The 11,432-nt window shown below is 43.0% G+C and overlaps 1 protein-coding gene and 1 long non-coding RNA gene across 8 annotated transcripts in view; one reads left to right on the top strand and one right to left on the bottom strand.

Annotated features, from left to right (window-relative positions):
- The window catches only part of FRY (FRY microtubule binding protein), a 447,912-nt gene that overhangs the window by 258,814 nt on the left and 177,666 nt on the right, over positions 1–11,432 (bottom strand). For 2 of the 7 annotated variants that reach the window (XM_040448146.1, XM_040448148.1), the window contains exon 1: positions 3,467–3,707. The exons of the other annotated variants lie outside the window; for them this stretch is intronic. In XM_040448146.1, coding sequence (XP_040304080.1) covers positions 3,467–3,536 — 70 coding nt within the window. In that variant the 5' untranslated portion in view covers positions 3,537–3,707. Of the gene's footprint in view, positions 1–3,466; positions 3,708–11,432 lie in introns of those variants that run through there. 7 annotated transcript variants of the gene reach the window in all.
- LOC121012826 (uncharacterized) lies at positions 3,827–11,358 on the top strand. The gene is made up of 2 exons (XR_005782340.1): positions 3,827–3,933; positions 10,819–11,358. It is a non-coding gene; the product is annotated as an uncharacterized LOC121012826 (long non-coding RNA).

Genomic DNA, 11,432 nt, shown 5'->3' with positions numbered 1-11,432 from the left:
TCACGGACCGCGAGATCGTGACCTGGCTGAAGTCGGACGCTGAACCGACTGCGCCACCCAGGTGCCCCGGCAAGCAACTATTTTTGGCACAGTCACACAATTCCCCTCTCTAGGGGTGTAGCAAGTGTTGACTACACATAGAATAATCCATAAATGGTGTCAATACTAGGGGGAAAAGGGATCTGAGTCTGATTTTAAGTGGGTTTAGAAGTGAGAGGAGCATTGGAATACATTAATATTATTTTAACATTGATTGTTTAGATGTGCTAGATCTTGTTCTAAGTGCTTTAATTCTTAAACACCTCTTTTACTTCTGTGAGGTATCCATTATTTCTGCTTCCGTTTTACAGATGGGAAAAATGAAGCAGAGAGGAGTTAACAAATTGTCCAAGGCCACGCCAAGTGCAGGAGATAAGAGACCAGAACCAAGCCTATCTGGTCCTGCAACTTGTGTGCTCTAGGTGAGGGCATGCCAGATTAGGAGGCCAGCGTGCGTACCGGCATGGAGTGGAGAGCAAGGTGGTAAAATGCAGACAAGGGGGAGCAGATTAAATCTGGCTGGGGAAGAAAAACAATCTGAAAGGATGGATGAGGAGCTCAAAGAGAGTCTTGAATGGCAGTTACATGCTCACGGGTAAGAGGGATCTGTGGCATGGTCTTTGAAATGCTGGCAGAAGCATCCCTAGGCAGCTCTACGTCAGGGGGCCTGTTAGGAGACCACTAGAGCGTTCCAGACGAAACTGAGAAAGGCCTGTGGAGGCTATGGCCATGAACACTAAGGAGAACAGTTGTGAGAATCACTGAATGGTTGGGGGAAAGTCTGGATATGACTGGGGAAGAAGACGTAGGACTTCAGTGGTGGGCGGTGTCCAAGCAGCTAAGGAGAGCCTCAGGGTGAGGTCTACAAAGGACATTTTCTTTCCAGACATCAAGGCCATTTTTAATTCCCAACTCCATTAAAATGAAAGGACAGCCTGACAGAGTGGGCATGCCAATGAAGAAGGGTGTCAAAATGAACAGTGAATAAAAAGCTAATACATCTCACCAGGCAATGACTGATTTAATTGACTTGTTAATTCTTCAGAGGAGACAGACATACACGAAATTACATTTCCCCCACAATGTGCCCTTAAAAAAAAAAAAAAAGAATGGAAATCTTAATGGGCATGCTCACAGAATCATCTTTCCTCTTACTACCTACCACCTTGCAAAGCAGTCGGCCATAGTCACACAGTTTGTTTTATTGCTTTTTAATTGTTGTACTTTTATAAATAAGCACTGCTATATAATTAGGAGCCTGATTCTCCACTCAGGTATGTGGGCGGGCATCCTGGCCTCGAAAACCTATGATGCTGGCTGAGGAATTGCTTGCTCTGTGATGCATCCTCTCAGCCAGGTTACACTGAGCAGGCCAAAACCCTAAGGCTACTTTTTCCTATGGACAGACAAACTCTCTTCTCTCTTTGCTACCGAAAATATGCAAAACTGAGAGCTAAGCTAGGTTAAAAGCAGGTTAGTGTTGCAACAAGCTCAAAGAAGACTAAGCAAAAAGTGTATTTCCTCTTCCTCTTTCAAGAAAGGACTGAAAAGCATTCTGACTTCCAAAGAAACACAAGAGAATCACCAAGTTCACTCTTCTGTGATAAAGAAATTAGGACAGAGGGCAGGTAGGGTGTCTCATTCACCTTTGCAGCCCCATAGCCTGGCATAGTAGGTGTGGAATAAATATTTGCTGAATGAATTGAAAGAATTCAGAACTGTGTCCCAGATGCTCTCAAAGTAGACATGAACAGTCATTTTGAACCATTTCCTGATGTGAGGGAGTAAGTGTGTGTGTGTCTGGTGTGGGGTGGTGGTGGTGGTGGGGGGGGAGTTTAGGAAAGGTAGAGAGAATATACACTTTGTCTAGAGTCATTTGAAAATTGACAAGGGAGAAAGGTTTTAAAAGAAATCGCACTGGCCTCAGTATTGTCACAACATAATTTTCTACCTAATGAGACAATGACAAAAAATGATAGGAGAACATAATATGGCCTTGGTGTACTCAAAATGATGATTCAAAACCACATACCGAAGTCAAACTCACAGTAAGTCTTTCCAGTTATCGGAAAACTGCTCCATCAAGAACCCTGTGTGTCAAACCCTTTTCATTAATCAAAGGGTGGATAGACAAAGGCAGACTCATCCTTGAGTGTGAAGTATTACACAAATAATGGACCCAAGACAAATGAATTATGACTCTAACAAATAAAGGAATGCTATTTGGGTGACAGCAAGGCTCCCAAATGGCTTCCCACTTGTAGAAAAACAGCTTTAGACGAGCCCCATAGTGTATACAGTGGTGCAAAATGACCTGGGGAAAAAATGGTTTCTATGGAGATCATTGAGAGATGCATATCCCTGAATACCTTAAGGCTGAAGGTACTTTGGCTCTTTCCTTAGAGCAATTATGGCAGAGGTTCCTCTGCCCAGGTTTTGTTTACATAAGAACAATCTTGGCCACAGGTCGTCTGTGTAGGAGATAATTAATCACCAGCTCTTTGAGCACAGGTAGGCTAATTAGTATGCACGTAATACAGCATCAAAATTTTTCCTGGAAAATTTTTTTAAAATTTCAAACAGTTAAGGATCTGTAATACCTGCCGGCCTTTTATCCAAAGCAAGCACAAAGGCTGTTGGTGAAATAGAGAAGACTTTGTTTTTCAACTATTCAAAAAACACAAGGCATCACTGATCACCTGAAGGCCTCATTTTAATTCTGATTTCAGACCCATGATGCCTTAGAGGTTGTCTTTTTGAAATGTGTTATTGCTAAAATTATTAAGTAGGTCAGTAATGGAACTTCAGAAGCCATAACATTCTGATATCCCAATAAATGATCAGGGTCAGAACCTCACTTGTTTATATTTCAGGAAAGCATGTTATGAGTTTGGACTATAACACAACAGGATTTTATAAATCCAAACATTAGATAGCATTCTGAACATCATCCACACAGACAAGGGAGAGATACATAAACCTGCAAATGCCTCTAGTGCAAAAGAGATGAGACTTAGGTTTTAGACTGTTAAATACTTTTTTTCTTTAGACAATACCCTAATAAAACAATTATGAAGTACTCTGAAACCCTGCCACACCCCTTTGATTAAACCACACTTCACAAAATACTTAGATAAAGCCTGATCAAATAAACATTAAGGCAGAAAATGCATCCTGTGCTCTGACAGTCTGAAGGGCCATCTCACTTGAAAATTTAATCAAACAAAATCTACTGTGATTCCACTGCAGCCTTTGCACTTAAGGAAAGCTAGTTCAGTCTCTGACATTTTGATTTTCATAGCAGATGGAACCAAAAAAACTTCCTTGGCACCCAAGCATATGCCTCCAGTTGAGATTTTATTTCTCGAACCTTATGCAACATCCAGCAAACAAACAAACAAACAAAGGTTATTTTCTAATTACTCACTATTACTCCAGGATTTCAGTAAATATTTGATACTGATCTCAAAGAAGCCGGAATCCTGCTGGCTGGCCATGTCGGCGGTATACAAAGAGGCTCCTGGGACTGGACTGGGAGCCGCTGGAGGAGCAGGTACCAGGCGTGGAGATGTGCCTGTCACAGGTTAGTGATGTAAGCGGGGGTCAGCAGCGGAGAGGAAGCCTCTGCAGATCTACCTCCGGGACTGGCAGGGAGTCCTCATTTAAAGGACACGGAGGAGCGGGAGAGAGATGCTCGGCGGCCGCTCCTCCTCCTCCTCCTCCTCCTCCTCCTCCTCCTCCTCCTCCTCCTCGGGGTCTAGGACTTGCTTCTTATTTGCTGGGTGCTGATCTGTCTGCAGCTCTCAGAGGGGGCGGCGGGCGCTGCTTTCATTTCGGGGCTGCCATAACCAGAGCCGCCTGCCGCCGGCCGCCCACATGCTCTGCTCCAGCCAGGTACGCTACCGAGGAAGTCCCCACCTGAACTGCGATCCGTTTTCCCCTGGGAGGGAGGGTTTCTTGGCTGGCCTCCCTGACACTGTGCAGGCAGCCACGGCCCTCACAGCTCTCGGCAGGGCTGAGGGATGGGCTGGGAGCGCCGCCCCCTGCCCCTGCCCACGGTCTCAACCTGAGCCACCACTCAGCCCCGGATTCAGCAGGAGGAGGAATTTCCCAGCTCCTGTGGCTCCTCTCTCTTCAGAAATGCTTCCAGGGAGCAGCCCGCATGAGCACTGGCTGCTACTTCCCCTTGTGTCTGTCCCTGAAATATACACAACTGCATCGCGCTGCAGCAAGAAGAGCTGCACCCCTGGATCTGGTTGCAGTGACGTTTTTTTTAAAAGCCCCATCTGTCAGCCTTGTTGCAGTAGGAAAGCTGGGTAACAACAGGACATTTGCCTGGGCTTTCTCTTCCCCTTCTTTCGTGGGCACAGTGGAAGCTGCACTTTGTGTTTCCCCCTCCCAGAAAAGCTTGTGCCTTCGAGAGGCACTCCACCCCCCCCAACGTGTGCATCTGAAGGGGATGCTTAGTGGGCTTGTTTGCGGAACGTTAGGCTCCAGCACGGATCCATTTCTCAAACCTATCATTTCTAAGAATCACCAAGCCCAATAAAGCTTATTTATTTGTATTAAAAGGATAAGAAGCAAAAGCATTAGATTCCTTGCTGTACAATGCCTTTTTAGTTCATGAAGTCTTGATATCAGGTGTCCTGATTTCGGTTAGCTTTATTTCATGTTACCATTTGGCTTGACTAGGGGATTAAGTAAGAGCATTATAATTTTGACAGGCTGCATTTCGGTAGGTGGGATTTGGCCAACAGTCTCACAAACCATGGACTACTTCTTTTTTTCCAGTACATTTCATATTAATATTTTCCAAAGGAATTAATAGGCCATATTAATAATCATTGAACATAAAAATGTTGGGCAACTCCCCTCAAGTCAACACACAAATAGGACTTTTTAGACTAACAGTTCTTTAGAGAAATGGAAAGGCAAGAGCACAAAATACTTTTAAGACTAAGAATTACTATGTCCTGAAATGCCCCAAGACACCATCAATATACACTTTTCAAACTCCTTACACTTATACAAAAGGCTAGCCCTCAGCCACCAAGATCTCCAGCTCCAGTCAGTGTTTTATTCTCGTGAAATTTCTTATCAGAAGGACTTATTTTTCATTTAGAAGCACACTAGAGTTGATAGGCTAATTTTATCACCTGTACTTTGTATGGATTCCAAGTGAAACAGGACCTAAAGATTTTTACCTCAAAACAGCTCTCATATTAAAAAACAAAAATTAATATCCATACCCACTTTTCTGAGGCCCCCCCATGGCAACGAATGAACAGGGAGACTACATGGTGCCTTGGAGTTCATGAACACAAAGTCTCTCAAGACAGGCCCCAGATTCCCACCTGGCCCCAGACTGTACTAGCTAGGAGACCTAAGGCAAGTTATTAATCTCACTAAGACTTAGTTTCCTCACCTGGAAAATGGGAATAATAGTGGTACCTACCTCATCCAATTGTTGGAAAGATTAAATGACATTATGAATAAAGTGCTCAGCATAACATCTAGCGTATAGTAAACAATTAAGCTCTAGCTATACTGATATTTATTAGGAACACTTAGGGACGCCAGCATAGACCTTTTTTAAGTTAAGCACATGTTTGTACCACTGCTGGGACTTAGAAGGTATATTGCTTTTGAACACCAATGGTAACAGTTGGGGGCTAGCAAGTTGGAGACACTTCAAATAGCTGCAGTAAGTAAGCAGGCTATTAACTATTGTTACTCAAGCCTACACAGATTCTCTTGGTTGACTTTATCAAATAGACCTTACCTGGCTTTTCAAAGATTTCAGTCCTACTCTAAACACACTAATTTGCTGAGAATGCCACTCATGTATATTTTGAGAGGAAACTATCCTAAATTTCTAGGTGGTATTAAGAAAAGAATGTTTTTAATGGCATCTCGTTTTCCCTGTGAAGAGCGAACCAGTAACTAAGAGCTCACTTTCTGTCCGTTAGAACCTGAAATCTTGCTCATGCGTGTTTTTCCTCATTTGAGTACCTTTAAAGAGAGCATATATTGTAAAAGAACAGAAAAGGCCTTTTGTGTTGTTGAAAGCCCTACAAATCAAATAGAATGACACCTGCTGCAAGCTGGGATAAAACATTTACCCTTTTGTCTCCTCTCTGGCGGGGGTGGGGATGCTTATAAAAAAAAAAAATGTAGTCAGAACAGGCACCTGGACAGAGGGACCTAAAATACAAAATAAAGGGGCGCCTGGTGGCGCAGTCGGTTAAGCGTCCGACTTCAGCCAGGTCACGATCTCGCGGTCCGTGAGTTCGAGCCCCGCGTCAGGCTCTGGGCTGATGGCTCGGAGCCTGGAGCCTGTTTCCGATTCTGTGTCTCCCTCTCTCTCTGCCCCTCCCCCGTTCATGCTCTGTCTCTCTCTGTCCCAAAAATAAATAAACGTTGAAAAAAAAATTTTTTTTTAAATAAATAAATAAAATACAAAATAAAATCTGAGTTTGTCCCTGGCTTGTTATGAGATTTCAGACGTCATTTAAGAGGGACAAGGGATCTTTCCTTAATAACATTAGGAGGACATGTAATGAATCTTAAAGCAAGGAATTAGGCACAGGTGTTGGAGGCTCAGAGAAAAGTAACAGTAATACAGGGAAGCTGAAAGGCCTCACGAAGTAGGTCCAAGAGTGGGGAAAAAGAGTCAGAAGGTGACCGGAGACATGATAATAGCACCATCTACATTTATTCAGCATTACTATTGTGTTTCAAAATACATATTTTATCATATCTAATCGTCACCCTCAACCTATGAAGAACTATTAATAGCCCCATTTCATAGATGAGAAAATGGAGGCAAAAAGAGAGAATAAGGTCAAGGTCATAAAGCTGGCAAAATTTAGGTCTAACAAATTTTAGAACCAGTCACTTTTTTTTTTTTTAATTTATTTTATCATAAGCAAGCCAAGAATCATAGTTACCTACTCCTTTTCCAAACTTCAGGAAGATATGCTAAGACCCTCGTTAACACCGCATAATTGGAATGCTTTAGGTCCAGGCCCCATTGGCTCTCCAAGACTGCTTACTGCCTTGCTGTCAGGCTCTAGCCTGGGGAACGAATTATTCCCTGGGGCTTTGCCCCGTCCCAAAGAAACCTAGAGAAGAATGCTATTATCTTTCGCATTAATTTGACTCTTGGTCTGTATCAGGATGCCTGACCTGGGGTGGGGCTGGGGCCACTGAGGGTGGCAATCTAGTCTGAAATCCACTCTCCAAGCTGTAAAGAGGTAGAAATGGGCTGTGTCCACCCTGATGTGTGCCACACATCTGCCCAATACTCAATGCACAGGAAGGGGGGCTTAATTGTGATCAGTATAAACTAACAGACTCGTGGTAGCCTGGGGTGGCGCTGTAGGGACTAAGAAAACAAGAGCATTTCAAGAAGGCAGAGGCCAGTTGGTCACCTGTGTCCTAGGTTGCTGAGCGGCAGGGTGGGGGCAAAGGCAGGCGGTAAAGGGTGCGTGGATTGTAAAGCACTGTCCGTGGCATTCCCTACTCTCTCTTCCCTCCCTCCAGAAGAGCCATGTGTCTCTCATTTGTGTATCTGTCACAGCCCAGCACACGCTAAGTTCTCATGCAAAGAACACATAGAGTGAGTCACTGAATGAACAGACGTGACATGCATGCCTAGTGCTAGCTGGTGGCTGTGGGGAAAAAATGTGCAACAGAAGTGCAACCGGTTTGTGTTTTGACTCGTATTTAATTTTCTCTTTCCTGGCATTTTCGACAATTTTTTTGTTGTTGAGATTAAAATGTGTGGTGTTCAAAAAAATGCGACAACAAAGCTAGGCAAACAATCTGGATGCTTGCCAACGTCAAGAGCCATCTCGGAGTGGTCTTAAAAAGTCGGACTGAGTTGATTGGGTGAGGGCTGGAATCCGCCCCCTTTCCCTGTGGCTGGCTGCACGTGGGCACACATGTGTAATTATTGTCAGAGTGACAGGTACATTCATGCATGGAATGTATTAGGCAGAAGAGAAATGTTTTCCTCGCATCCTGAGGAAACAAAGGAAAAATCACTAGATGTAAGGAAAATTGCTTTATCAATTTTTGCTTAGTTTAAAATTCCACGGAAGCATTAAGAATATTATATTCCTCCTATTAAGTATTGTTTCTTAATAAGAACGGTTCCAAATCAAATTAAGCATCACTTGAGATCAATGGTGGCAATTATGGAGAAAGGCCTTTTGTTTCTCTTTAAGCAGGATGAGGCCTTTTGGAGGTGAAGAAAGCACCAAGATAGATCAGAAACTTTTTCGATATATTTTCGATGCATAATTTGTGCCCATCTATCTCGTGCTGAAACATAGCAGAGAAAAAAACTATGAAGCGATGCCACACAATGTTCATTTTGTAAACAGAAAACTCAAGAAGCATTCCCTTAAAAAATCCAACCCACATACACAAGTCTTCACAAAAATAGATTCTGCAGATTTTGAAGATGCTTACTCCATTACTAGTCAGTACAAATAATTTTTTCCAAATGAATTGAAATACATTTAAATGTTCTGAATGTACCAGAACTTCATTAGAGCACAGCTTGTTGTTGCACACACGTAAACAAGGAAAATCGTATCTCCTAAAACTGTCTCCACTAAAAATTAGCAGCAGAACCCGTTTTTCTTCCCTACTTACCTCCTCTGCAAAGGAGTTTTATAAGGAACTGTGGGCCATGACAAAGGAATTGAAAGTCAGTCTAGCTAATGGGAAGCCCTTGAAGGACTGAAGCAGTAAAAGGCATCAGATGGCATGGAGAAATGGCAGCAGAGAGCAGGGTCAAGCCTGAAGTCCATTCCCTTGCTGCTCTGTGCAGGGAAGTCCCTCTCCATGAGCCCGTTGTCACCCAGGGTGTGTAACAAGTCTAGAATAGGGTAGGGGGATTCACATTACTTGAGCTCAACTTGATGTTGAGACACTGCTAGGCTGTATTTCAAAGGACCTGTATGGACAAACCCAAGCCAAGGGCCACACCTGCTAAGCACCTGCAAGTAACCTCTCTAAAAGTGGTGCTGAGACATCATTAGAATGACTTGGGACTAGGGTGTCAGTTAACTCAGGTCTCTACCCCCCAGCATCTTCGTAACTGGTGAGATAAAGCTCAGTCCTCTCTCTCAACACTGCTCCAGACAAGTGAATGGTGACTTCAAGAGCAAATATCCCAAGGATATCAATTAGATATTAATACACAGCATAGTATGCCAGAGCCAAGGCCCTACTCTCCCGTGCAGGTAGAGTTGCTTGCAAAGCTGCTGAACATCTCCCAGTCTCAGTTTCTTCATCTCCAAAATAGGGTTTTATCTCATGGGTCTGTTGTGAGAATTAAATGAGCACAGAGCCAGAGGACAACTGGTAAATAGCAGGTCTATAGCCAGCAATGAACCCAGAATACCCAGCACGAGATGTCCCTCTAACTCCACAGTCAGGTTAGGGAAAGGCGGAGAGAGACCCTGTTCATGGCGGAGGGCTCCTGTCTCCAGCACCCCTGCTGCCTACGAGGGTAAGGCCGAAGTTCTGCCGAAGTGAAGGAAGCCTAAACTTGTACACATACAGAAAAAGGTTTATTTAATATTTTAGTGCTTCTAACTTTCGGTGGCCAGGGTAAAGCTGGGTGGGGGTTCTGGTTACCTTAGTAGAGGCTCAAAAATTACCTAATTTACTCTTCTGGTTAACCTCTCTCAGATAGGGCCTCTCTCAAGGTAGGGCCTATTTGGATAGTTTTAACCTAGAGCCAAACCAGGAGATGTGGTTCATACGTATTTTGTACATATCAAGATTTGACCTCAATTTCTGCAAGGCACAAGTAGTATTTAATATTGTATTTACAGATAATATTTTACGGAAAGAGAAAATATGGGTTATTTCTACTGCTTTTATTGTCAAAGCACCCAACAGTACCGATAACCTTCCTACCCTATTTTTGAATACCACCAGCAACCAGAGAACTTTTTTATACAGAGATACAAACAGATGCAATATCACCAGCTACAACAGGAGCCAGCAATATACGATTTTAAATTATGTCCTTTCTGAAGAAGCAAGTACATGGCGTTTGTTTTGCATGTCATTATTAACCAAAAATGCACAGATTTATAACACTCAGAATAAAAAACAGGGGTGCCTGGGTGGCTCAGTCGGTTAAGCGTCCAACTTCGGCTCAGGTCATGATCTCGCAGCTTGTGTGTTCGAGCCCCGCGTCGGGCTCTGGGCTGGCAGCTCAGAGCCTGGAGCCTGCTTTGGATTCTATGTTTCCCTCTCTCTCTGTCCCTCCCCTTCTCACACTCTGTCTCTCTCTGTCTCTCTCTCTCAAAAATAAACATTAAAAAAAAAATACTTAGAATAAAAAACAATCACCACACTTCCCAAACACTGGTTACAACTTAATGAACTAAGATAATAGTTTTTTTCTCTATAAAAATGACAACAAACAAAAGAGGTGCATTCTTATGGTTGCATTTAAACATTTTGCCTGTGGTAAGCCATTTTCATTTATTGATTAAAAATGAAGTACCTTTTAGGGTAAGAACTAATATTCCCACTAATGTTCCCAATTTCATACATAAAAATAAACACTGGATTTTAAGTCCTAAGGGGCAGGTCAACTTTCCCTCAGAGGTACCATTTAATATATAGTTATTGAAATCTAGAATTTTAAAGTCAAGGGAATCGGGAAAAATTGGAAATTTTGATTAGTTTTTTATACACTTGCTACTTGAACTTTACACATACTGAACATTTTTTTCTTTCCTTCAGGTATGATCACGTGTTTGCAGTTACCTACGGACAAACTTTGATGGAATGAGAGTCAGGAAACGATTTTCCTCCTTGTTCGGACCCTGCTACCATGACCTTGGACAAGTTACTTTCTACTACATGAGGAAAGCTGCTTCTTGTCACCAGACTGTCTCATCTCCCAGGGCAAGCCAGCCTTTGATTTTCCATATTATTGGGAGAGACCCTGGCTCAGAGAAAGAACACTGCATAATAAATTATGGGATGTCAGTCTTTGGCATACGTTATTTGAACTTTTGGGCAACAGATTCACCTTATCAATTCTGTTTTGATAAAGCTAGTACCAAAAGTATCCCATACACAGCACATCCTGGCTGACTAGGAGGAGAAGCTGAGAACCAAAACAAACAAACAAAAAATTGGCAATCAGAAAGAGATAAACCGGTGTGAAAATGATCGAGGGGTCCTGTGAAGTTAATAAGGCAGTATCAGAGTGCTTTGTTCCGCTTAGAGGAAAACAGATGCACACTCTACAACTGTCCAAGTCCTGGAAACCAGGGATAATCCGTAGCTGAAAACCAGGTCATTGTCACGGAGATGAAGCGTTCAGCTAAGAAATTAAAGATACGTAGAAC

This window comes from Herpailurus yagouaroundi, unplaced genomic scaffold, assembly GCF_014898765.1.
Source record: "Herpailurus yagouaroundi ecotype Mexico unplaced genomic scaffold, PumYag 197, whole genome shotgun sequence".
Lineage (NCBI taxonomy): Eukaryota > Metazoa > Chordata > Mammalia > Carnivora > Felidae > Herpailurus > Herpailurus yagouaroundi.
Note: the sequence above shows the minus strand (reverse complement) of the source record. Positions and strands in the feature narration are given on the sequence as shown.